The 22,487-nt window shown below is 42.6% G+C and overlaps 1 protein-coding gene across 1 annotated transcript; it reads left to right on the top strand.

Moving 5' to 3' along the window:
* The first annotated feature begins 14,547 nt into the window (after positions 1 to 14,547).
* On the top strand, positions 14,548 to 20,287 carry Plk2 (polo like kinase 2). The gene is made up of 14 exons (XM_052159907.1): positions 14,548 to 14,919; positions 15,509 to 15,616; positions 15,769 to 15,885; positions 16,074 to 16,203; positions 16,400 to 16,487; positions 16,962 to 17,057; positions 17,169 to 17,367; positions 17,462 to 17,609; positions 17,868 to 17,965; positions 18,221 to 18,350; positions 18,569 to 18,809; positions 18,926 to 19,055; positions 19,301 to 19,411; positions 19,555 to 20,287. The coding sequence occupies exons 1-14, from the start codon at positions 14,659 to 14,661 to the stop codon at positions 19,744 to 19,746; spliced, it is 2,049 nt and encodes a 682-aa protein (XP_052015867.1). The 5' UTR covers positions 14,548 to 14,658; the 3' UTR covers positions 19,747 to 20,287.
* Positions 20,288 to 22,487: the final 2,200 nt, after the last annotated feature.

The raw sequence follows: 22,487 nt of genomic DNA, 5'->3' as shown, positions 1-22,487 counted from the left end.
ACAGATATCATTTCACATATAACATCCTATTCATTAGATACTAACTCTGAGTGAGAGAATGCAGAGATTTCTTTCCTTCTCCTTTCTTTCTTTCTTTCTTTCTTTCTTTCTTTCTTTCTTCCTTCCTTCCTTCCTTCCTTCCTTCCTTCCTTCCTTCCTTCCTTCCTTCCTTTCTTTCTTTCTTTCTTTCTTTCTTTCTTTCTTTCTTTCTTTCTTTCTTTCTTTCTTTCTTTCTTTCTTTCTTTCTTTCTTTCTTTCTTTTGCCATTTTTCCAAGATTGAACTAACATCCATTTCCAATGTATGGGATATGTGTGAACCAACACTTCATCAAGATAACTTGGCCACAAATTGTCAGGTTTTACCAGTTTTGTAGACATCTCAATACACTTTTTAATTCCAGTTTGTTTGCTATAAATGAATTTGAGCAAACATGAGAGATATTTGTTTTGTATTGGTTTATCAACCCTTTACCCACTTTGTAGAAGCTTTTTATATTATAGGAAAACGTGCTTTTTGTATTTGAAGATGAATTTTTCCTAGCTTCTATTTGCAGTGTCTTTGACCAATGAACTGTTTTTAGTTTATATGTGGTGGTTTGAATGAGAATGGCCCCCACATACTCATATGGCTGCATACTTGGTCCCCAGATGGTAGAACTATTTAGGAAGGAGTAGGAAGAAAGAAAGGAAGAAAGAAAGAAAGAAAGAAAGAAAGGAAGGAAGGAAGAAAGGAAGGAGGAAAGAAAGAAAGAAAGAAAGAAAGAAAGAAAGAAAGAAAGAAAGAAAGAAAGAAAGAAAGAAAGAAAGAAAGAAAGAAAGAAAGAAAGGATGGCCTTGTTGTTGGAGGTGTGTCCCTGGGGGAGGACTCCGAGGTTTCAAAAGGCTGACATCATTCCCAGTATGCCTCTCTTCCTTTTGCTTAGAGATCAGGATGTGAGCTCACAGCTAGCTATTCTTGCTACTGTGCCTTTGCTCCAACGCCAATGGAGCAGCTGAAACAGTACGCCCAACTGAGTGATTTCCTTTAAAAGTTGTCTCGGTCATGGCATTTTGCCACAGGATTAGAAAAATAACTAACATAGTCTATAAGCACATTAGTGAGTCTGTTCTAAAATTCATGGAGTCTAATTTGTGTTGGCCAATTACTCCTGAGCATGGAGCCTGCCCTGGAGTGTGGTAGATGTACCCAGTGCCATTCTACGATTGTAATAAAGACATCCTTTCATGGCCGAGCACTCTAAAGTCTCACTCTCTGCAGGCTGTGAATTCCCGTGTTATTGTCTACTCCAAGAAACAGGTTCTCCAACGAAGGTTGAGCAATGCGCTGATCTATGGGTATTGATTGCAGTGTGTATTGCTATGTTCATTTGGCAAAATAAATAATGGTAAATTTTCTCCTAGAGCCAACAGACAATCTAGTCTCGGGTGCTTGGCCTTATTAATAATATCAGATATGAGTTCCAGTTCATGGGATGGGCCTTAAATCCAATTTTAAAAAGCAGTTGGTTAATCTGCGCATCGATTGCATTGGTGGGCATATCTTGTAAGCAGGTTATTATTATAGCTTGTAGGCTCTCCCTCCTCCCTTGATATATATATACTTACACACATACACATACACAAATATACATACACATATATACACAATACACATACATATACACATACACACATATACACATTCACATGGACACATACACATATATACATCCACATATAGCACACATGTACACACATGTGTATACATACATACATACACATACACATACACACAAATACACACATACACACAAATATGTACATACACATATACATACAAATACACATATCACATACATACACATGCACACATATACACACATATATACATACACACATACACACACACTCATTCATACACATACACACACATAAACATGCACACATATATACACATACACACATACACACAAATACACATATACACATACACACATATACATGCACACATATACACACACATATATACATATACACATACACATGCACATACGCATATGCATAAACACACACCCATAGATACATATACATACTCACACACACATAAACATGCACATAATACACACATACATACATACACATTCACAAACATACAAACACATACACATGCACACACACACATTCACATACATCACTTTCTCACCTTACTACTGAGACATGTGCTCTTCTGTGCTCACACCAAGGTGCGCATCAACTGACGAAGGACAATGAAAATGTGATACTCTCACATGATGGAATAGCACTTGACTATTAAGAGAAATGAAACTCCCAGGTAAATGGGTGGAGCTAGAAACAATCATCCTGGTTGAGGTAACCCAGACCCAGAAAGACATGTTGTGTGCTTTCTTTCTTTCTTTTCTTTTTGGTAGGTATTAGCTTTTATACTTTAGACTTGTGAGTTCCATTCAGAACACTCACAGAGGTTAAGTAGAGCACGGAGAAGGAAAGGATCTTAAAGGAAGTGGAAATAGAGCATAAAGGGATAAAGGGAAATTAGGAGAGGAGAAAGAAAAGGGGTTGGGGATGAGGCCAGGGTAGATTAGGGAATGTGAGAGGGACACCTAACAGTAAAAGCCCCCCTGAAACACTGCTGTTGAAAACGTGTCTCAAAATAGATACATAAATAAAAGGAATTTAAATAGAGTTACTATATAAGTCCATTTACTATATATAATACTGTATATAGGAGGCAATACTCTGACCGAATATCATGTGATACCAAATAAAACAGCAGCACCAGGAATAGGTTACATCTTTTTGAGATTGACCAAAAGGGTCCCCAAGACTCCCCTGAGCACTATTAGCCATTGCTAGGGCTTGGTTGCCTCTACAACTTGATGATAAGACCATATTGCTGGAGACACCCATGCTTATGGGATAGAACATGGAGAAACCACTGATCTGGCAGTCAGCAGGAAGCTGTGCCCTGCTGGCTAGCGTTTTTGTTTGTTTGTTCTATGTGTCTGAGTGATTTTTGCTTTGCTCTTTAATTATATCTTTCTAAGCAGCCTTAACCTAAGCGATGCTTGTCATTTTCACCCTTGACCAGCAGAGGGAAGTCTAGGTCCAGAAAATAGATTCCACAGTTTCCAGTTCAAATAGTACAAGCAGGAGAGTTTGCCTAAAACCGTGTACAGAAAATAGACAGATAATAAAAATTACTGCAAATATGTGTACCAGTAATAGGAGAAAGGCGACTTTTGACCAGCTATTTTAACACACTTATAATAAACCTTTTTTTTTCTTTTAAATCAAATTACCAAGAGCTGGCATGTCAAAAATAAACAACATGGGGGGGGTTAAGGGGGAATATTTACTATGTTTAATATTTAAATCCAAAAATTAACCCTTTATCTCTTTGGAATCTAATTTACAAAGTGTTGTATATTAAATTTCAAAGTGTAAATAAGTATTTTAGGAGGACTATAATACAATGCTTGCTTGCTTTTCAGCCTCAGGATTGGAGCGTCTTGAGCTGAGTGTTCTCCTCTGGAAGCTAGTGTATGTTGGACCCCAGTCCACACGAGGTCATATAAGTGCTGCTTTCTTGAAAGGGAGTAGTACCTTTACAAAAGGGGTTGCAGGAAGTCTCCTGGATCTCATTCCCCTTGACGAACTCAGCAAGAAAGCTGTGATACAGAATCTACTGGAGACTCGATCTTAGGCTTTCAGCCTTCAGAAATGAGGGCAATGTATTTCAGTTGCTTACAAACTGTCCAAATGAAATTACTTTGTTATAATACCACAAATACGCTGTAACAGCAGGCTACCCATTCCAACTAAGACTCCAACATATCCAAATCTCAATCCCCAAATCTTAGAAACACACCTACATATTAAAATGTTCTTTTACTGAATCACTTTTCTCAAGACAGGTGCTCATCAGAAATGTTTTCCTCACCTGGAATTAATGGACAATTTTATTAGGGTTTAAAAAAAAAACAACAACAAAAACCCAAGGTGGTGGGTCAGTGCACACTTTTAATCCCAGTACTTGGGAGGCAGAGGCAGGCCTAGAAGTTGTGTTTGGATCTGTTATTAAATTATTTTAATAGTGATACTAAAATCTCCAAGAGGGGATTCTAATTTTTCCGACACAGTCTGGTGACTGTGAAGGGATACCCCAAAACATTCAGTAACATAAGGACTTTTAATTCAAGCACTAGGACGTGGAAAGTGCAATGTGTCATGGTCTGCTCCACTGTATACTCTTCTGTCTACACATCTTGACATGTTCACTGCAGTGAGTCATTGGTCTGGTTTGAATCCTCTGGCTTCTGCTACCAATACTGGATCCTCACTGGAACTCATCTCAGATATCCTGTTGTTGGCGTGTGTCATTGAGGTCCTGCAGCTTTGGATCAGCAGGACTGGCCCTTGGAACAATTTTCCCTGTCCAATTAATTTAAATATCAATACAATGAGAAGCCTGTGATTGGACAGGGAAAAGGGAGGTGGAGCTAAGAGTTTCAGAGTGAGGGACAGAGGAAGAGAGAGAGAGAGAGAGAGAGAGAGAGAGAGAGAGAGAGAGAGAGAGAGAGAGAGAGAGAGAGAGAGAGAGAGAGAGAGAGAGAGAGAAAGGAAGGTGGAGGGAGAGAAAGACATCCAGATGGCCTGTAGCTTTAAATAGCTACAGGTAACTATGAATACCATGAAAGGAGAGATAATTGGGATAATTTGTCTAATCTGGGTGGGCAGCTCGTATCATTATCCATTGGCTCTGAATTTATAGTGTGGGCATCTTGTAAGTTGAGAACCTAGTCATATATAAATCTGACTGATTAATTGTAAGCTTCTAGAGTTTTGTTTTTACCAGGTTACAGGGGATTGTGACAGCTAACTGAGAGGTAGGTGGTCATTGCATGGGGCTGGTGTGGCACCAACCCACCAAGGGAACTTAGCGAGTCAGGTGGAGACATTTCTAGAGCTCAAGGGCCAAGATGAGAACACCCTGCTGGTGCCATGTGGCCCGTGGGTGCCAGGCATAGCACGGGATATTGTTAGTCTTTTTAATATTTCCTGCAAAGGGTCCCTTCATGTGTTCCAGCAAGTCCAGCGATAGAGGAGGTAGATGTCGGGGTGGGGGTGAGGGACTAATTCAAAGTCCTGGATAAGGACCTGCTGGTAGGTCAGCTGAGCAGTATGTCAGCTCTCCTGCACCTGTGCCACCGGGGCCAGCTCTCCCATTTTGCCCAGGTGAGGGGCGGTGTCTGCCCTCAAACCATAAGGACAAGCTCTCCAGCACTGAGCCAACTAAGGACTAGGCCTGAGTCTGGCTGCTGATTCTTAAATGCTGAAATAAACATGCAACAGTTTTAACATGCCTCTTCCCATTCTATCACACATACAGCTTGTCTTTGGCCATTTAAACTTTTGTTTGGTGAGCCAAAGTTCCCTTTTAAAATGTTTTGTCTATTTTACATCCCAACCACCGATTCCCCTCACTCCTCTCTTCCCCGTTTCCTCCCCACACTTCCTCTCTCCACACACACCCACTCCACCTTCCTTTTTCTTCAGAAAAGAGCAAGCCTTGATGAATATCAACCAACCACAGGCCATCAAGTTGCAGTAAGACTAGGCATTTCCTCTTCTAGTAAGGCTACACAAAGCAACCCAGTGTGTGTGTGGAAAGGGTCCCATAGGCATGCAATAAAGTCAGAAACAGCCTGTTCCCACTGTCAGGTGTTCCACAAGGACAAGCTATATACAATTGTAATGCATGAGTAGAGGGCCCAGGTCAGTCCCATGCAGGTTCCCTGGTTGGCAGTTCAGTCTCTGTGAGCCTCTAAAGACTCAGGTTGGTTGATTCTGCGGATTTTCTTGTGGTGTCCTTGACCCTTCTGGCTCCTACAATCCTTCCTCCCCCTTCCTCAGGATTCCCCAAGCTCCACCTCATGTTTGCCTGTGGGTTTCTGCCTCTGTTTCTATCAACTGCTGCCTCAAGTCCCACTGATGAGACCTGGGTCTGAGCACATGAGTGTACTCATCTGAGTGTAGCAGAATATCATTGTTTTTGTTTTTGTTTTTTGCCATACATGTTTAGTTCTAGCGTGGGTCTAGGCTATCCAACCTCAGGCTCCTGGCCCTCCAGGCAGTATTAGAGATGGTTCTCTCTCACAGCATGGGATCTTAAGCTGGACCAGTCTTTGCTTGACCACTCCCACAACTTTTGCACTACTCTTACCCAAGCACATTTTGTAGGAGGGACAAATTGAAAATCGAAGCTTTTGTGGCTGGGTTGTTGTCCCAATCCCTCCAATGGAAATCTTGCTTGGTTACAGGAGATGGCGAATTCAGGTTCTGTATCCACCATTGCTAGGAGGCTTAGATAGAGCCACTCTTATTGATTCCTGGGAGCTTCCACTGCACATGTTTCTAGCTCATCCCAGAGATGCCCTCTCCCATTCCAGTCTTCTTTCCCAGTCCTCCCTCCCTCCATCCTCCTCATACCTGATCCCTTCTGTTCCTATCCTCATCCCTACCACTGTCCAGTCCAGTCCAGTCCAGTCCCCTCTCCCCATTCACCTACAGTGTCTATTGTTTCCCCTTCTCAGTGACATTCAAGTGCCCTTACCCTTGAGCCCTCCTTGCTACTTAGCTTTTCGGGGTTTGTAGCATGGGTAGCCTTTACTTTAAGACTTGTATCCACTTATAAGTGAATACTCTTTCTGGGTCTGGGTTACCTCACTCGGGATGGTGTTCTCAAGTTCCATCCAGTTGCCTGCACAATTCATTATGTCCTTCTTTTTAATAGCTGAAGAGTATTCTGTTGTATAGATTTGCCACATTTTCTTTATCCATTCTTTAGCTGAAGGACATCTAGGTTGTTTCCAGTTTCTGGCTATTATGAATAAAGCTGCTATGAACTTTGTATGACTTTGTATGGGGCAGCATCCTTAGGTCATATACGCAGGAGTGGTATAGCTGGGTCTTGAGCTAAATGGATTTCCAATTTTCTGAGAAATCTTCACATGGATTTCCAATAATGCTGTACAAGTTTGCATTCCCATCAGCAATGAAGGAGAGTTTCCTTCACTCCACAGCCTCTATAGATATCTGTTAGGTTCATTTGAGTCATGTTTCTTATTTTCTTTATTTCTCTATTTACTTTCTGTCTGAATTATCTATCCATTGGTAAGAGTGAGGTATTGAAGTCTCTAACTATTAATGTGTGGGTTTTGATGTGTGATTTGAGCTTTAGTAACGTTTCCTTAACAAATGTGGTGCATTTAGGGCATAGATGTCATTTTGGTAGATTTTTCCTTTGATGAGTATGAAGTGTCCTTCTCCATGTCTTTGATCAATTTTGGTTGAAAATCTATTTTGTTGGATATTAGAATGGCTAAATCAGCTTGCTTCTTGGGTCCATTTGATGAAAAATCTTTTTCCAGAGATTTATTCTGAAGTAATGTTTATCTTTGCTGCTGAGGTGTGTTTCTCACATGCAGCAGATGATGGATGTTTTGTTTGCATGTATTCTGCTAGCCTATGTCTTTTTATTAGAGAATTGAGTCCATCGGTAGTGAGAGATATTAATGGCCAATGATTGCTAATTCTTGTTATTTTGATGATGGTGTGTGTGTGTTTGTGTGTGTGTGTGTGTGTGTTTGTTTGTTTACCTTCTTTTGGTCTTGCTGGTATGGAATTATTTTCCCTGTTTTCTTGGGTGCACTTACCCTCCTTGGGTTTGAGTTTTCTTTCTAGTATCTTCTGTAGGGCTGGATTTGTGAATAGATACTATTTAAATTTGGTTTTGTCATGGAGTATTTTGTTTTCTCTATTTGTGGTGATCTATAGTTTTGCTGGATATAACAGTCTGGGCTGACATCTGTTTTCTGTTTGAGTCTGCAAAACATCAGTCCAGGCCCTTCTGGTTTTGTGAGAAGCCTCTGTTTGTTTGATACTTGCTTTGTGACCAGTGTATCTCTCTGCTTAAGTCAGGTGTAATTCTGATAGTTCTGCCTTTATGTGTTGCTTGACTCTTTATCCTTGAACCTTTTAATAGTCTTTGTTCTGTACATTTAATGTTCTGATTATTATGTGGCAGGGAGGATTTTCCTTTCTTGTCCAATCTATTTGGTGTTCTGTAAACATCTTTTACATTTATAAGCATCTCTTTCTTTAGGTTGGGGGTATTTTCTTATATGACTTTTCTGGGCCTTTAAGCTATGAATCTTTTCCTTTTTCTATTCATATTATCCTTAGGTATTCTCATAAAGTTCAAGATTTTCTGGATGTTCCTGGAACATGTTATATTTAACATTTTTTGAGCAATGAATATATTTCTTCTATCATATCTTCAATCCCTGAGATTAATTCATCTCTTGCATTCTGTGGTGATGTTTGCATCTATCTGTAATTCCGGTTTGCTTCCCTAGATTTCCAAAATTCCCCCAGTTTGTGTTTTCTTTATTACTTCTATTTTCAGGTCTTGAACAATCCTTCATCTATTTTTTCCTTGGAATTCTTTAAGGTATTTATTGATTTCCTTCAATTTTTGTATATTTTTCCTTGATTTCTTTAAGGTATTTTTTCCATTTCTTCTTTAAAGGACACTATTATCTTTATAGACTTGGTTTTAATGTTGTTTTTCTTGTGCTACAATGCATTGGAATATTCAGGTCTAGCTGTCATAGGATAGCTGTGTTCTGATGGAGTTATACTGCCCTGGCTGTTCTGATGTTTTTACACTGAGTCTTTAGGCATTTGGGTTGGAATAAGTATTCTAAGCACTCCTGTCTGAGTTTGTCTTTGTTGTGTCAATTCTTTTTTTCCTTGGTTTCTGTTTCCTCTTTGGTCTTTTGGGCTCTGTGGCCTGGGTTTTGGCAGCCTTGTTGACCTCTGATCCATTAGAGAGTCTCTGACCAGGCTGAGGGTCTGACTTCTGGCAACTTGGTTGACCTTTGGTACACTAAGGATTTTCTGTTCTTCTGACTGACGTAATCTGCACCTGAGCAGCTGGAGTTTGCCAGAATTGGGGGCAGAGGCCTGGCCATGGGGCAAGTCATGAGTTGGGACTGGGGAGGTGATAGAATGGGTCTTGGGAACTCAGTCTAGGAAGTGGGGTGGTTTGACTGGCAGGAAGTTAACTCACCTCTTCTTGACTGGTGTGGCCTACACCTGAGTCACATGACCAAAGTTCTTAACTCAGTCCTAGTTAACAATCTTCTGATACATTGCCCTCTTCATGCTGTTTAAGTCTTCCTCCCCCTTGTGGTAAAAAGCTACTGACCAGAGCTTCCATTAATACTGTTTACTGTTTTGTTCTTTTGTGAGTCTTTATTACATTTGTAGGGCGGTTTTTGTTTGTTTGGTTGGTTTTTTTGTTTGTTTGTTTTTTGCTTTTTCAAGACAGGGTTTCTCTGTGTAGCCCTGGCTGTTCTGGAACTCACTCAGTAGACCAGGCTGGCCTTGAACTCAGAAATCTCCCTGCCTCTGCCTCCCAAGTGTTGGGATTAAAGGCGTGCACCACCACTGCCCGGCTACATTTGTAGATTTTTTTTTTTTAAAAAAAAAAGATTTATTCTATGTATAAGTGTATTCTCTCTGCACATACACCTGGTGCCAGAAGTGGGCAACACATCCCATTACAGATGGTTGTGAGCCACCATGTGGTTGTTGGGAATTGAAATCAAGTCCTCTGGAAGAGCAGTCAATGCTCTTAACCACGGCTGAGCCATCTCTCCAGCCCCATTTGTAGATTTTTTTTTTTAAAATGTGATTTGTATTAGTTGTTTGGCTGCTGTGACAAAATATCTAACCAAAGCCAGTCAAGGAACAGAGTGGTTCATTTTGACTCGAACTTCAGGGGTACTGTCCCTCATGGCAGAAAGATGTGGCTGGGGCAGCTTGAACGAACTGGTCATACGGTCTGCAGTCGGGCGTTGCAGTCGGGCGTAGAGAGGAAAGTTAGTGCTCAGAGCACATTCTTTGTCCAGAACCCCAGCCCACAGGATGATTCTGCCCACAGTTAAGATGGGTCTTCCAACACCAATGACCTCATTCTCCACAGTCCCTCACAGATGCAGACCTAAACCGAGAATTCACTTACAGGTACAAGAAAAAGCTGTCTTCTAGAAAACCCACCCAAATGTGTAAGATCTCTAATCCCTAGTACCACAGAATTCAATACTTGGCAGTAGGGACTTTAGAGATAATTAAGGTTGAGTGATAGGGTGAGTTGGTCATAATACAGCTTCTGTCTTTGTAAAATTGAATAGGATTAGAACAGGAGTGTGTGCAGTGGAGAGTCACCAGGTAGGAAACACTGGGAAAAGTGGTCATTGCAAGTTAAATGGAGAGGTAACTGAAGAGACCAATAGCCAACAACTTTGACTTTGGATTATCAGTGCCAGAAACAGAAGAAAAATAGTTAAAATATCCAGACTGTGGTATATTGGTAGCTCTAGTACACTGGAAGTTAAAAGCTTTGTTGCGTGTGAAATGCTGGCTCTTCCTTTCTGTCTCAGATACAGAGGGAACTGGGAACAGTAAGAAGCTTGGTGGGTGTTTCTGCCTTCTCCCAACTCCTTTACTACTTTAACTTTTGAATTAGATTCTTATTCAGTGATGGATGTTGACACTGATTCATGCAAGAAACATTCACCATTTACAGGAATGGATGCAGTATTCACTAAGATTGTCAACTGCCAGCTGCAGTGTCCTCCCCCAGATTACCAAACTGGCACTTGGAAGTTCACTAGCATTTGTCCTAAACCTAAAGAAGTCCCTGTGGATGGACGATCCTCTTGGGGAAAAAACCTGAAGCCACCGAGGAACAGCATCTTTCTTATTCCCTCGCAGGTCTACTGAGCTTCTACTAATCAACCAGATCTCTGATCAAGACTATCTGATGATGCACACGTCTGCTTCTCTCCTTAACAAGTGTAACGCCGAAGCACTTGTTAGAGCCTCGGAGGCAGGACAAAGGCCATTTGAATCCCTGGTTCTCCCCAGTAAGGCTACAATGAATAAACTCCTTCCTGTACCACCACGACTCTTTCTGTTTGGTTTCTAAAAGGAATGGTTAGTTCTATTGGGATCCCTTCTCCCACTGCATCTTCTAATCAGGCTTCCTTGACATAGGAATCTCATGGCACGATGAAATGCAGTTCTTTTGTTGATTCTAATCTCTTGTAACATGTACTAAAGTCTTATTCCTCACTAATGTAGCTTATCTTTCCACACACAAAAGTTCTCTCTAGATGAGATCTGCCATTCTTTGCATTATTCTGTCCAGTTGGTAAAATTGCCTAATTAACCTAGCAGTTTATTTGCTACAAAACTCATTGTAAGGCCCAACATCTGCAAAAGGAAGGTGATTCTCTCTTCCTTCTTGCTTAAAGGTGATTTTGCTATTTTTGATCTCTTGAAAGATGATAGAAGTTAGTTTGTAAGCTTCTCACCAAAAGCCTCATTGGGGGTTTGGCACTAAAATCTCCGTTCAGAGCATAGATTTACAGAGAAATACTTTGAGATTTATTACCAGTGGAAAGTAGCTTTGTTGTTATATAGGCTGCAGTTTCAATTCTGTCCACATGATGGCACTACCATAAAGAAAATCATTCTTTTCCAATTGGCAAGGACTCAGCGTTGGTTATTTTATTAAACGCCTGTATATTTTTAGTAGAACTGAATTTCAGTCTAGTAAATACTATAGTAGCCCCAGAAAAATATGTAATAGTGTATGACACAACATTGAAATTAAAAAAAAATGTCTTAACAGTTTGTTCTTTCAGTCTTTTAATTGTAACACACACACACACACACACACACACAATTAGAGCAAAACTCTCTCTGGGAAAGTAAGATGGTCTTCTCCACCCAGCAGGCCCATCCAGTGGCTTCACACAGGCAGGGGAGCAAAGGCTATAGCCAAGTGTATAAATAAAGCAGTGGCGGTGTGTAATTCTGCTTCTCCACTGCCAGCCCCCCCCCCCCCCCTCTTATTCAAACCTGGGATTACCTTGGGTTAAAGTCTCCTGTCCTTTGTGAAGAACACGCCTGGGCTTGCAGTGAGCTAAAGCCCTGAACGGGGGAGTGTCTTGCCTGGTCTACTCTGCAATGCTGAGGAAGCTTCCCTGCATAGTGTTGGGAGTAGCTGAGGTGAATGCCTTTTTAACTATTAACACCAGATTTTCCTTTGTTTGATAGTGATCTGGGGGAAACCCATGGACTCTTATTAATTTGAAATTCTAGGTGTCAGTCCTTCCCAGTGGGCAAGGACTGAGCATCGGTACTTTCTCAAAGGCCTGTATATTTTTTTTGGAAGACAGAACTCCAATGTAAAGCAACTGCTTACATACTGTGTTAACTGAGACAACGGGACCGACATGGGGTTCACAAAACTTGATTCTATGAAAAATGTATTGATAATAGTTGCCTCAATTGCCTAGGACTCAGTTTCATCACCTATAGGATGGGGAAAGATAAAGACTATGTCACCTCAAAATGTGTCCACAGGAAACTAGAATATCTCACCCTCAATCTAGCGTGGAGTCAGGAAAATTTTGAACTAAATTAAAAAGGTAGGTAAACACAGAAACCCTGAAAGTGTCATACTGATCTTTTGTAAGGAAAAATAATAACATTTAATAAAAGAAATAAAAGAAGGTCTCAAGACCCAAGAAAATCTCCCAAACCAGACAAAAAGAATGATTTTAAGTAACAATCTTATCAGTGAAAAACATTAACAAACTCTTCCCTATTTACCCCCTTGTTCCAGATTGCCTTTGTTTTCTGTCTTTTCCCACACTCTTTTTTTGGTTCCGATAGCATTCAAACCTCAATTCTTAGCCACGTTGGAGGGTACTCATTTTGCTGTGAATGGATAAACTTGTGTTTCTGCAGTTAATCTGCCCTGTTGGAGGAACCACAGCGATAATTTTAAAGGGTAGAAGGAAAATTATTTTCCCTCCCCTAATACGGCAGTATTTCTCATTCGGGGTCGTATTAAGATGATATAGACATTTCAAATTAGCTACCAGTGTTTAATACAGCACAGCACAGTACGCTGTAAGCGCTGGCGCCATTGCCATTGGAACAAGAAGGGTAAGCCTCTGAGTTGTTAGAAATGAACAGTAAGCCGGGCGGTAGTGGCGCACGCCTTTAATCCCAGCACTTGGGAGGTAGAGGCAGGCGGATTTCTGAGTTCAAGGCCAGCCTGGTCTACAGAGTGAGCTCCAGGACAGACAGGGCTATACAGAGAAACCCTGTCTCGAAAAACTAAGAAGATGAAAGAAAGAAAGAAAGAAAGAAAGAAAGAAAGAAAGAAAGAAAGAAAGAAAGAAAGAAAGAAAGGAAGGAAGGAAGGAAGGAAGGAAGGAAGGAAGAAAGAAAGAAAGAAAGAAAGAAAGAAAGAAAGAAAGAAAGAAAGAAAGAAAGAAAGAAAGAAAGAAAGAAAGAAAGAGAGGGGGAGGGAGGGAGGGAGGGAGGGAGAGAAGAGAGGAAGGAAGGAAGGAAGGAAGGAAGGAAGGAAGGAAGGAAGGAAGGAAGGAAGGAAGGAAGGAAGGAAGGAAGGAAAGAAAAATCAAGCTTGTTTGACAGTCACTCCAGCTCAGCTGCCTGGGGCCTTGGATTGACTCTGTGTACCAGCGCGGTGACATCGCTTAGTGACATTAGATCCACGCAATCTGAATCACCTGGTTGGAACAAGAAGTCATAGATGACTTCAATTGTAAAATCATAATTAGCAACAGAACACTTTTAGCGTTACTGTCGAAGCCCATATTGCTGCTAACGAACCTCGGCCCACTCAGATTGATTAACGAACTCAGACCGTTAATCGTTCTTCTGAAAAATTCCACAGGATGGCGATCTTGCTTACACTTGTTGCATACCAAACCTTCTCTGGCCGACAAGCTCTCTCTACTCTCCAAGGTTAAGAACCTGGCCTCTGACAGGGGTCACTTATCAGGCGATGGGAAGAGGCTGCAGGGAGCTCAGATACTCCCACGCCACAGCAGGTCACCCGGATCTGCGACTCGGATTGCGCCTTGTTCCGTAACTGTTCTGACTTTGCCTGGTGCCGGGTTCCACCGGGCCAGCCACCGAGTCTCGCGGACCACGGGGTCCTAGACTGGAGTAAAGGAGCCCGCGGTGGCGGCGAAGATCCCCAAGCGCTCCGGGTCCCCGTGTGGCTAGCTGGATGACAAGGCAGGGTGTGGGGTTGCACAGCGGTCAGGAGGGCGGTGCCAACCCTGCGGCTCCCCGGGCTGCTACCCCGCATCCCCGCCGGGCCAGGACTCAGACGGGGCGTCCGCCCTTGGGTTTCTGTTTTCCAGGTCCAAAGTCAGAGCACGCGACGAACCGGGGGCGCTTTGCGTACCGCCGCCTCCAGGCCAGGTCGAAGCCCTTGACAGCCACGCGGCCACCCCGCGCCTATCGGCGGCTCGCACTCCAGGGCGGGTGGGTGGAGCGCTCCCCGTGACGTCACGAGGCCCGCCTCTCCCAGCCGGCGCGTATTTAAAGCTTCGCTGCTCGCTCTCGCTCGCACAAGTGGAGCGGGACGTCAGACTAGAGAGCAGGGAGAGGGACTGGGGCTCGAGGGACAGGGCTAGACCGGACGCGTGTCCGCGCCTCGGAGGTGGCAGTAGGCAGTGTCGGGTGGTGAGACAGCCATGGAGCTCCTGCGGACTATCACCTACCAGCCGGCCGCCGGCAGCAAGATGTGCGAACAGGCTCTGGGCAAAGCTTGCGGTGGGGACTCAAAGAAGAAGCGACCGCAGCAGCCTTCGGAAGATGGGCAGTCCCAGGCCCAGGTGACCCCGGCGGCCCCGCACCACCATCACCATCATTCCCACTCGGGACCCGAGATCTCGCGGATTATTGTCGACCCCACGACGGGGAAGCGCTACTGCCGGGGCAAAGTGCTGGGCAAGGTGAGGAGCTGGCGGACGTAGGGATGCGGGGCGGGAGCGCGAGCTGCCCGGGCAAGCTGGGCGAGCAGGGATCCGGCGCCCGCTCTTCTCCCTCCTTCAGCTGTCTGGTTCCCCGAGCGACCTGGGTCCCTCTCCTGCCCTCCCGGGCTTCTGTGCACCGACAGCGCTGAGGATCGGCTTTGCATCCTCAGCCTGTTTTTCTCCCGAGTCTCTGAAGGAGGACTGAAGACATTCTACCTTGCCCCGGGCTCTCACTACCTGATCCCCGGGGAGCTAGCTAGCCTGTCAAATTTCTTCAGAGGGCATTTTCTTCCCTTTCCCCTTCCACTCCCTTCTCTTAGAGTTCTTTGTAAAGGGGAAATGAGAACAACTACTGGTTTCCAGGAATGTGTTTCCCTTCCTGAAAAACCATTTTACAAAGCAGATTGTATCGCTCTGCCCACCCTCTGTTCCTCAAATTTTGCTTCCCGCCCCCATTTATGTATTCATTTATTTTAAACGTTTGCCCTTTTTTTTTTTTTTTTTTTTTTTTTTTTTTTTTTTTTTTTTTTGTCATGCTCAATTCCATCTCGGCTTTGTTTCCTCTCAGGGTGGATTTGCAAAGTGTTACGAAATGACAGATCTGACAAACAACAAAGTCTATGCTGCAAAAATTATTCCTCACAGCAGAGTAGCTAAACCTCATCAAAGGGAAAAGGTGCGTATGACTGTTGAGTAAAGTATTTTCTTTGTGTGCAGGGATGGCCCTACCCTGTTAGAAAAAAAAATGTCTTCTGCGTGTGTAAGCACTGCCTTTCCAGACACGATGAGAGGCTAATAAGCCTTATCTTGCTTCTTTTTTTTTCTTAGATTGACAAAGAAATAGAGCTTCACAGAATCCTGCACCACAAACATGTGGTGCAGTTTTACCACTACTTTGAAGACAAAGAAAACATTTACATTCTCTTGGAATACTGCAGTAGAAGGGTAAGTGTTAACTCCTGGGTCAGCGCGCTCGCTAACAGAAGCTGGACTGGTGTTGGATTACATTTTATCAGCGGTGTTAGCCGTGACAGTGAATTATTCTCTCATCATATGAGGCTGCATCACCAATCCAGCAAAGGGAAGCCTGATCTAGGTAACTTTATTTGACACATTCTCCTTTCTTTTTCTAGTCCATGGCTCATATCTTGAAAGCAAGAAAGGTGTTGACAGAGCCAGAAGTCCGATACTACCTCAGGCAGATTGTGTCGGGACTCAAATATCTTCATGAACAAGAAATCTTGCACAGGGATCTCAAGCTAGGTAAGCCTTCTGCTGCAGCGGTGGGGGGAGGGGAGGGGCTGGAGAGTGGGAGGGTCCCTCCGGTCCCTCCCTGCCCCCCTTTTCAGTGTTCCCAATTGGAATCTAGCTTTTTGAATGGGTGCCTTCAGTGGAGGATGAGCCTTCCAAATGTGAACCTTTCCAAGGGAGTTCATGTTTCTTTTTGTTTATCTTCTAGGGAACTTTTTTATTAATGAAGCCATGGAACTGAAGGTTGGAGACTTTGGTTTGGCCGCCAGACTGGAACCCCTTGAACACAGAAGGAGGTGAGAGTTATGCCCTCCCTGGGTTTTGGGAAGACCAAATAACCTCTATTATTAGTTCATAGAAAGTTAGCTCACCCTGCAATCTGCAAACCTCAGCAGTATTACTAAAAGGAAACAAATATCCACTAATATTCACTCTGAGTAAGATAACTTACACCTCTAAAATGATTATTAAGGCAATCAATAAAATAAATGTTTAATTTTACTTGATATATATCAAGTAAATACACACACACACAAAATCTGGTCTCATTTGGTTAAAAATAGTTGGTCATATGAGCTGAGAAAATTGTATTCACATTTAAAAAAAATTACCAAAAGAAGCTTGTTCAAATAAAAACACTAAAAAGTAGACAAGTAGAAATTGAGCAAAAAAATTTTTTTTCGAGCTTTATTTCCCATTGAGTCGTCCCCAGAGAAGTTTAATTAAAGTCATAGTCCCTAATGAGATCTTGCTATATTCTGTCTTCTCAGAACAATATGTGGAACCCCAAATTATCTCTCCCCTGAAGTCCTCAACAAACAAGGACATGGCTGTGAATCAGACATCTGGGCCTTAGGCTGTGTAATGTAAGTAAATGCGCCAGAATGCCCGAGAAAACCAGAGTTGACTCAGTCGTAATGCTCAAAGAGTTCCGCTCCTTCTTGACCATTTCTGAAGTCGTGCTTCTGTGTACCCAGGTATACAATGCTGTTAGGACGGCCTCCATTCGAAACCACGAATCTGAAAGAAACGTACAGGTGCATAAGGGAGGCAAGATACACAATGCCCTCTTCGCTGCTGGCCCCTGCTAAGCACTTGATTGCTAGCATGCTGTCCAAAAACCCAGAGGACCGCCCCAGTTTGGATGACATCATTCGTCATGATTTCTTTCTGCAGGTCAGTGCTCTTTGACCTTTCTTTAACATTGCTGCGTATTGTTGCCCCAATCGATCGCTGGAGAGGTTTCTGATGGTCTCTTCCGGTTCCACAGGGCTTCACTCCGGACAGACTCTCTTCTAGCTGCTGCCACACGGTTCCAGACTTCCACTTGTCAAGCCCGGCTAAGAATTTCTTTAAGAAAGCCGCTGCTGCTCTTTTTGGTGGCAAAAAAGACAAAGCAAGATATAACGACACGCACAGTAAGTTTTCAATATCCAAGATTTCCCTTGAGTTTGATGACTTCCGTTGAGACTTAGTGTAATTTCACCATCCTATTTGTATACTCCTGACCTTCGACACTAATAGCAGTGTAAATATACAACTAGAATTGATTGATAGCTTTGGTTTACCCGAACACCTGCATAGTCGCAAAGAAAGCCAGTGATGACTTGGTGCTAACTCTGTTCCGCCCTCGCTGAGATAAATTAACACGTGCACTTCTTTCCCTTGATTTACAGATAAAGTGTCTAAGGAAGATGAAGACATTTACAAGCTTCGGCATGATTTGAAGAAAACGTCGATAACCCAGCAGCCTAGCAAACACAGAACAGACGAGGTATGTTGGGGAAGCACATCATTAAAAGGTCATTTCCATTCTTGGATAACTAGCATTTTGATGATTATCCGGGCTGAGGTGATGCTTCCAGTCAGGAGTCTGCAGCAGGCAGATTTCTCTGGCTTCTATCCATTGCCCTTTGATAAGCTTTTCCAGTCATTATCATGATCTTACATTAACCTAAAACTTGAAATGTAAGTAGACCTAGCCCCTTGACTCACTCACAGAATGGCTTCTCTCTCTTTCTCTCTCAAGGAGCTCCAGCCGCCTCCCACTACCATTGCCAGATCTGGAACATCCTCAGTGGAAAACAAACAGCAGATCGGGGATGCAATCCGGATGATTGTTAGAGGGACACTGGGCAGCTGCAGCAGCAGCAGTGAGTGTAAGTGCTCGGAACCAGATTTTAAATAAACTGTAAGAGTGCTGAGTAGCCCAAGTCAGTTTCACACAGAAGTTAAATTATAGAATTAGGGAAAAGACATCCAGTAGCCCTGATTTTTATTTCTCTGCCTTTCCAATTAGTGAAGGGAAACAGCATTTCCTGATCCCGGGGGTTTAGTCGTAAACAATGTTGTCATTTCCGTTTCTTTGACTTTGCAGGCCTTGAAGATAGCACCATGGGAAGTGTTGCAGACACAGTGGCAAGGGTCCTCCGAGGATGTCTGGAAAACATGCCTGAAGCTGACTGTATCCCCAAAGAGCAGCTGAGCACGTCCTTTCAGTGGGTCACCAAATGGGTCGACTACTCCAACAAATATGGCTTTGGGTACCAGCTCTCAGACCACACTGTTGGAGTCCTTTTCAACAACGGCGCCCACATGAGCCTCCTTCCAGACAAAAAGTAAGTGTGTCTGATGAACACAATCTGCCAGTTCTCCCGCTGTTGTGCTAACGAGATCTGGAAACAGTGATGAATTGCTGCTAATCTTTCTTTTCTCTCTCCTTCCTGATTTTTAGAACAGTTCACTATTATGCGGAACTTGGCCAATGCTCCGTTTTCCAAGCAACAGATGCCCCTGAACAGTTTATTAGTCAAGTGACGGTGCTGAAATACTTTTCTCATTACATGGAGGAGAACCTCATGGATGTGAGTACCATGTCTTTAGAGCGGAGATATGCGAAGCAGTCTAGATCCAGTAACCTCTGCTCCCTTTGAAGTTTGTTTAGTTTAGATTCCCGTGCCTTATCTTAGATGTAGTGCAGAGTCAGAATCTCTTTGAGGCACAGCCAGGAGTTTTGAGGCCATTCTGAGGCTCAAGTTTGAGAGGCACTGTGCAATGTCCACAGCGTACAGTTTCAGAGGCATTAACCCTCTCCCCTGATTTCTTCCAGGGTGGCGATCTTCCTAGTGTCACTGACATTCGAAGACCTCGGCTCTACCTCCTACAGTGGTTAAAGTCGGATAAAGCCTTAATGATGCTCTTCAACGATGGCACATTTCAGGTAACTGAGCCTTCTATGGACCTACATGTTTAGGTCCCGAAATCTTTTCCTATCTTTTACTTTTTTTTTTTTTTTTTTTTGGCAAAACCTTTATTACTTCTTGTTTAGCAAGTGCTAATGTCTATGTTTAATTTTTTTTAAAGGTGAATTTCTACCACGATCACACAAAAATAATCATCTGTAACCAGAATGAAGAATACCTTCTCACATACATCAACGAGGACAGGATATCTACAACTTTCAGACTGACGACTCTGTTGATGTCTGGTTGTTCGTTAGAATTAAAAAATCGAATGGAATATGCCCTGAACATGCTCTTACAGAGATGTAACTGAAAACCTTTTTTTCTTTCTTTTTTTTTTTTTTTATTGTGAGCGGACCTCATGGGACTCTTTTCCACTGTGAGATCAACAGGGAAGCCAGCGGAGGGATACAGAGCATGTTAGAGAAACTGGACAGGTGGTGGTACGAATACAATTCCTCTGTGGCCTGCTGGACTGCTGGAGTCAGACCAGCCTAAGGTGTACAGTTGACTTTGGACAATCTTAAATATGGAACTGAGTGCAGTTTTCCCTGAGATATACCTGTCTTTAAAAGGTTTATTGGACAGCTTTGCAGAAAGATGCATTGACTCTGAAGTTCTCTCTGTTGAGAGCGGTTTTTCAGTTGGAAGACTTGGAACTGTGAATATACTTCCTGAAGGGGAGGGAGAAGGGAGGACGCTCCCTTGCTGTTTAAAGGCTACAATCAGAGCAGCTTTTGGCTGCTTAACTGTGAACTATGGCCATACATAATTTTTTTTTTTTTTGGTTATTTTTGAATACACTTGTGGCTGGAAAAGTGCATTCCTTGTTAATAAACTTTTTATTTATTACAGCCCCAAGAGCAGTATTTATTATCAAGATGTTCTTTTTTTTTATGTTGACCATTTTGAACTCTTGGCAATAAAGAGTATGAAATAGAAACAATGGTCTCCTGTCCTTCCTCCTGTGCAGCACTGCGCCATTAGAGCTTTTAAGCACGAGTTCCTGACACGTCAGCACGACATCAAACACATAAACAAACTAGTGACACTTCTAGGAAATCAGTCTTTTAATGCCGTAGTTGCATTTGTTGCATTTGTGGGCTTTCTAGTGGATTTAACGATTGTCGAGAGTCACATTTTATGGCTGCCCCCGCCCCCCAAATGATTGGACTTCTGCTGAATTCCAAACCACGTTGTCTCTAAAATAATTTCAAGAATCATTTAACTTAAGTCAAAAAGCAGAGTAATCCTGTGCAAACAGACCTCTCATTACTAAGTGAGTAGGTCTAGGAGGTTTAGCTTAATATGGGCAAAACTATGTGCTAAAATACATGCATCACTGAGATGCATTACTCAGCTTTAAGCTACCAAACACTTCCAGCGCCTCTGGCAATTAAGCTCCATAATCTAGTAGTAGGAAATGCTTTGCTAATAACTCACTATTTTCCTTCTGTACACAGAGGTTGAAAAGAGATATGTGAACCAAATTATGACATGGGTTCATTTTTTCAATGAGGCAAATCTGACAAGATTTTTCTTTCAGTGAAAGCTGTAGAATTGCACTATTTATCCTGTTACTCTGAGCATACAGTGACCTACATGACCCTAATAAAAGCTGTTGTTGTTGTTCAACTGTAATCATATTACAAGGAAGATGCTAGCCTGGGAAAGGGTAGCACTTTGTTCTAGAGCTGTTTACATTGTGATTGGGACAATAGAAGTACATGGTAACTATATGTTATGTTTACCTAAAAATAGATTCTGCACCCCATACACTCAGTAAAAGCTACATTTGAGAAACTGCTATGGCTATCCAGAGTCCTCAACCACTGTTGAGTGCTTTGGGATATCTATGCATCAAAATTAATTTTTAAAATGACTTACAGTGATGGCCAAGAAAGACTTAAGTAACAGGTGTGTACAGCTTGAATCTAATTTTATGAACAAGGAACAAGCAATAGAGCTAAAAGAGTGAAAAATTTGTTCTTTCCTTTTGAAGTTGACGTTGGAGCACCGCATGTTTCTTTAAAGTTTTAGAACAGGCTTATCCCTTCTAGTTACTGAGTCTGTGCTGTGTGACAAGGTGCATGGCCTGGCCTTGAGTGTGGTGAACCTAGGTCTCTTCTTGGCCTGCAGGGAGTCTTCCAGAGGCAGACAGTGCATCGGCCTAGGTCCGATGGTGCTGTGATATGATGATGAAGGTATGCACTGGTGCTGTGATAATTGAGAACAGAAATTAGGAAAGAGACCTGACTGCATGGTAGACTCAGAAACAGCTTCTGCCAGAGAAGGAATATCTTTATGAGGAGGTTGTAAGATATTTGAGGGCCAAGTAGTTTTGAAAGTTAGATGCCAAATAGAGTTAAGCAAGTGAAATAATAGAGAAAAAGAAGACTAAGACTAAGAGGGTTCACAGCAGAAGTATGCATGGAAACTATGATCTGAAAAGCTAGAAGCAACAGCTAATCTATCTCTCATGCATCTCAACATTCAGGCTGCATCATGAAGGCTGTGTATAGACCTACTAAGAGATAGTTTTGGTTTGTTTTGGTTTTAGAATTTTTTATTGAGATGTTACCTAAGGCTGGCTTGGAACTCAATATGAAACCTATCCTGGCTTGGAATTTGGTAATAATTCTCCTGCCTCAGCCTTGTGAGTGCTGGAGTGACAAGCATTTGTCACCAGGGCTGGCTTGCTGAAATTTTAAGAAACAAAGTAATGTCTATTAGATCTACAAAATTTATCCTAGCAGCATAGGTGGAATAGATGAAGAAGAAAATAAAGAGGGGGGAGCCCAAACAGTGACAAAATGAGTATGGTGATCCAGGTAAGAAAGGATCAGAGACTTAGCATAAGGAAACATGAGACAGGTTATTGTCCCCATCGGCCCAGCGGGAAAACATGGCATACAGTGTGTGCATTGGCAGGAATGGAAAGGATCCTGATAGGGATAGCATGACGCTGAGAGATGTATAGTGAGCTTAAAGAGTAAATCAGAGTCACACTGAGATATAGATGTAGGCTGAGAGAACAGTTGGATAAACATGACT

This window comes from Apodemus sylvaticus, chromosome 16 (assembly GCF_947179515.1).
Source record: "Apodemus sylvaticus chromosome 16, mApoSyl1.1, whole genome shotgun sequence".
Taxonomy (NCBI): Eukaryota; Metazoa; Chordata; class Mammalia; order Rodentia; family Muridae; genus Apodemus; species Apodemus sylvaticus.
The sequence above is the reverse complement of the archived record's forward strand: the minus strand, read 5'-3'. Positions and strand labels throughout refer to the sequence as shown.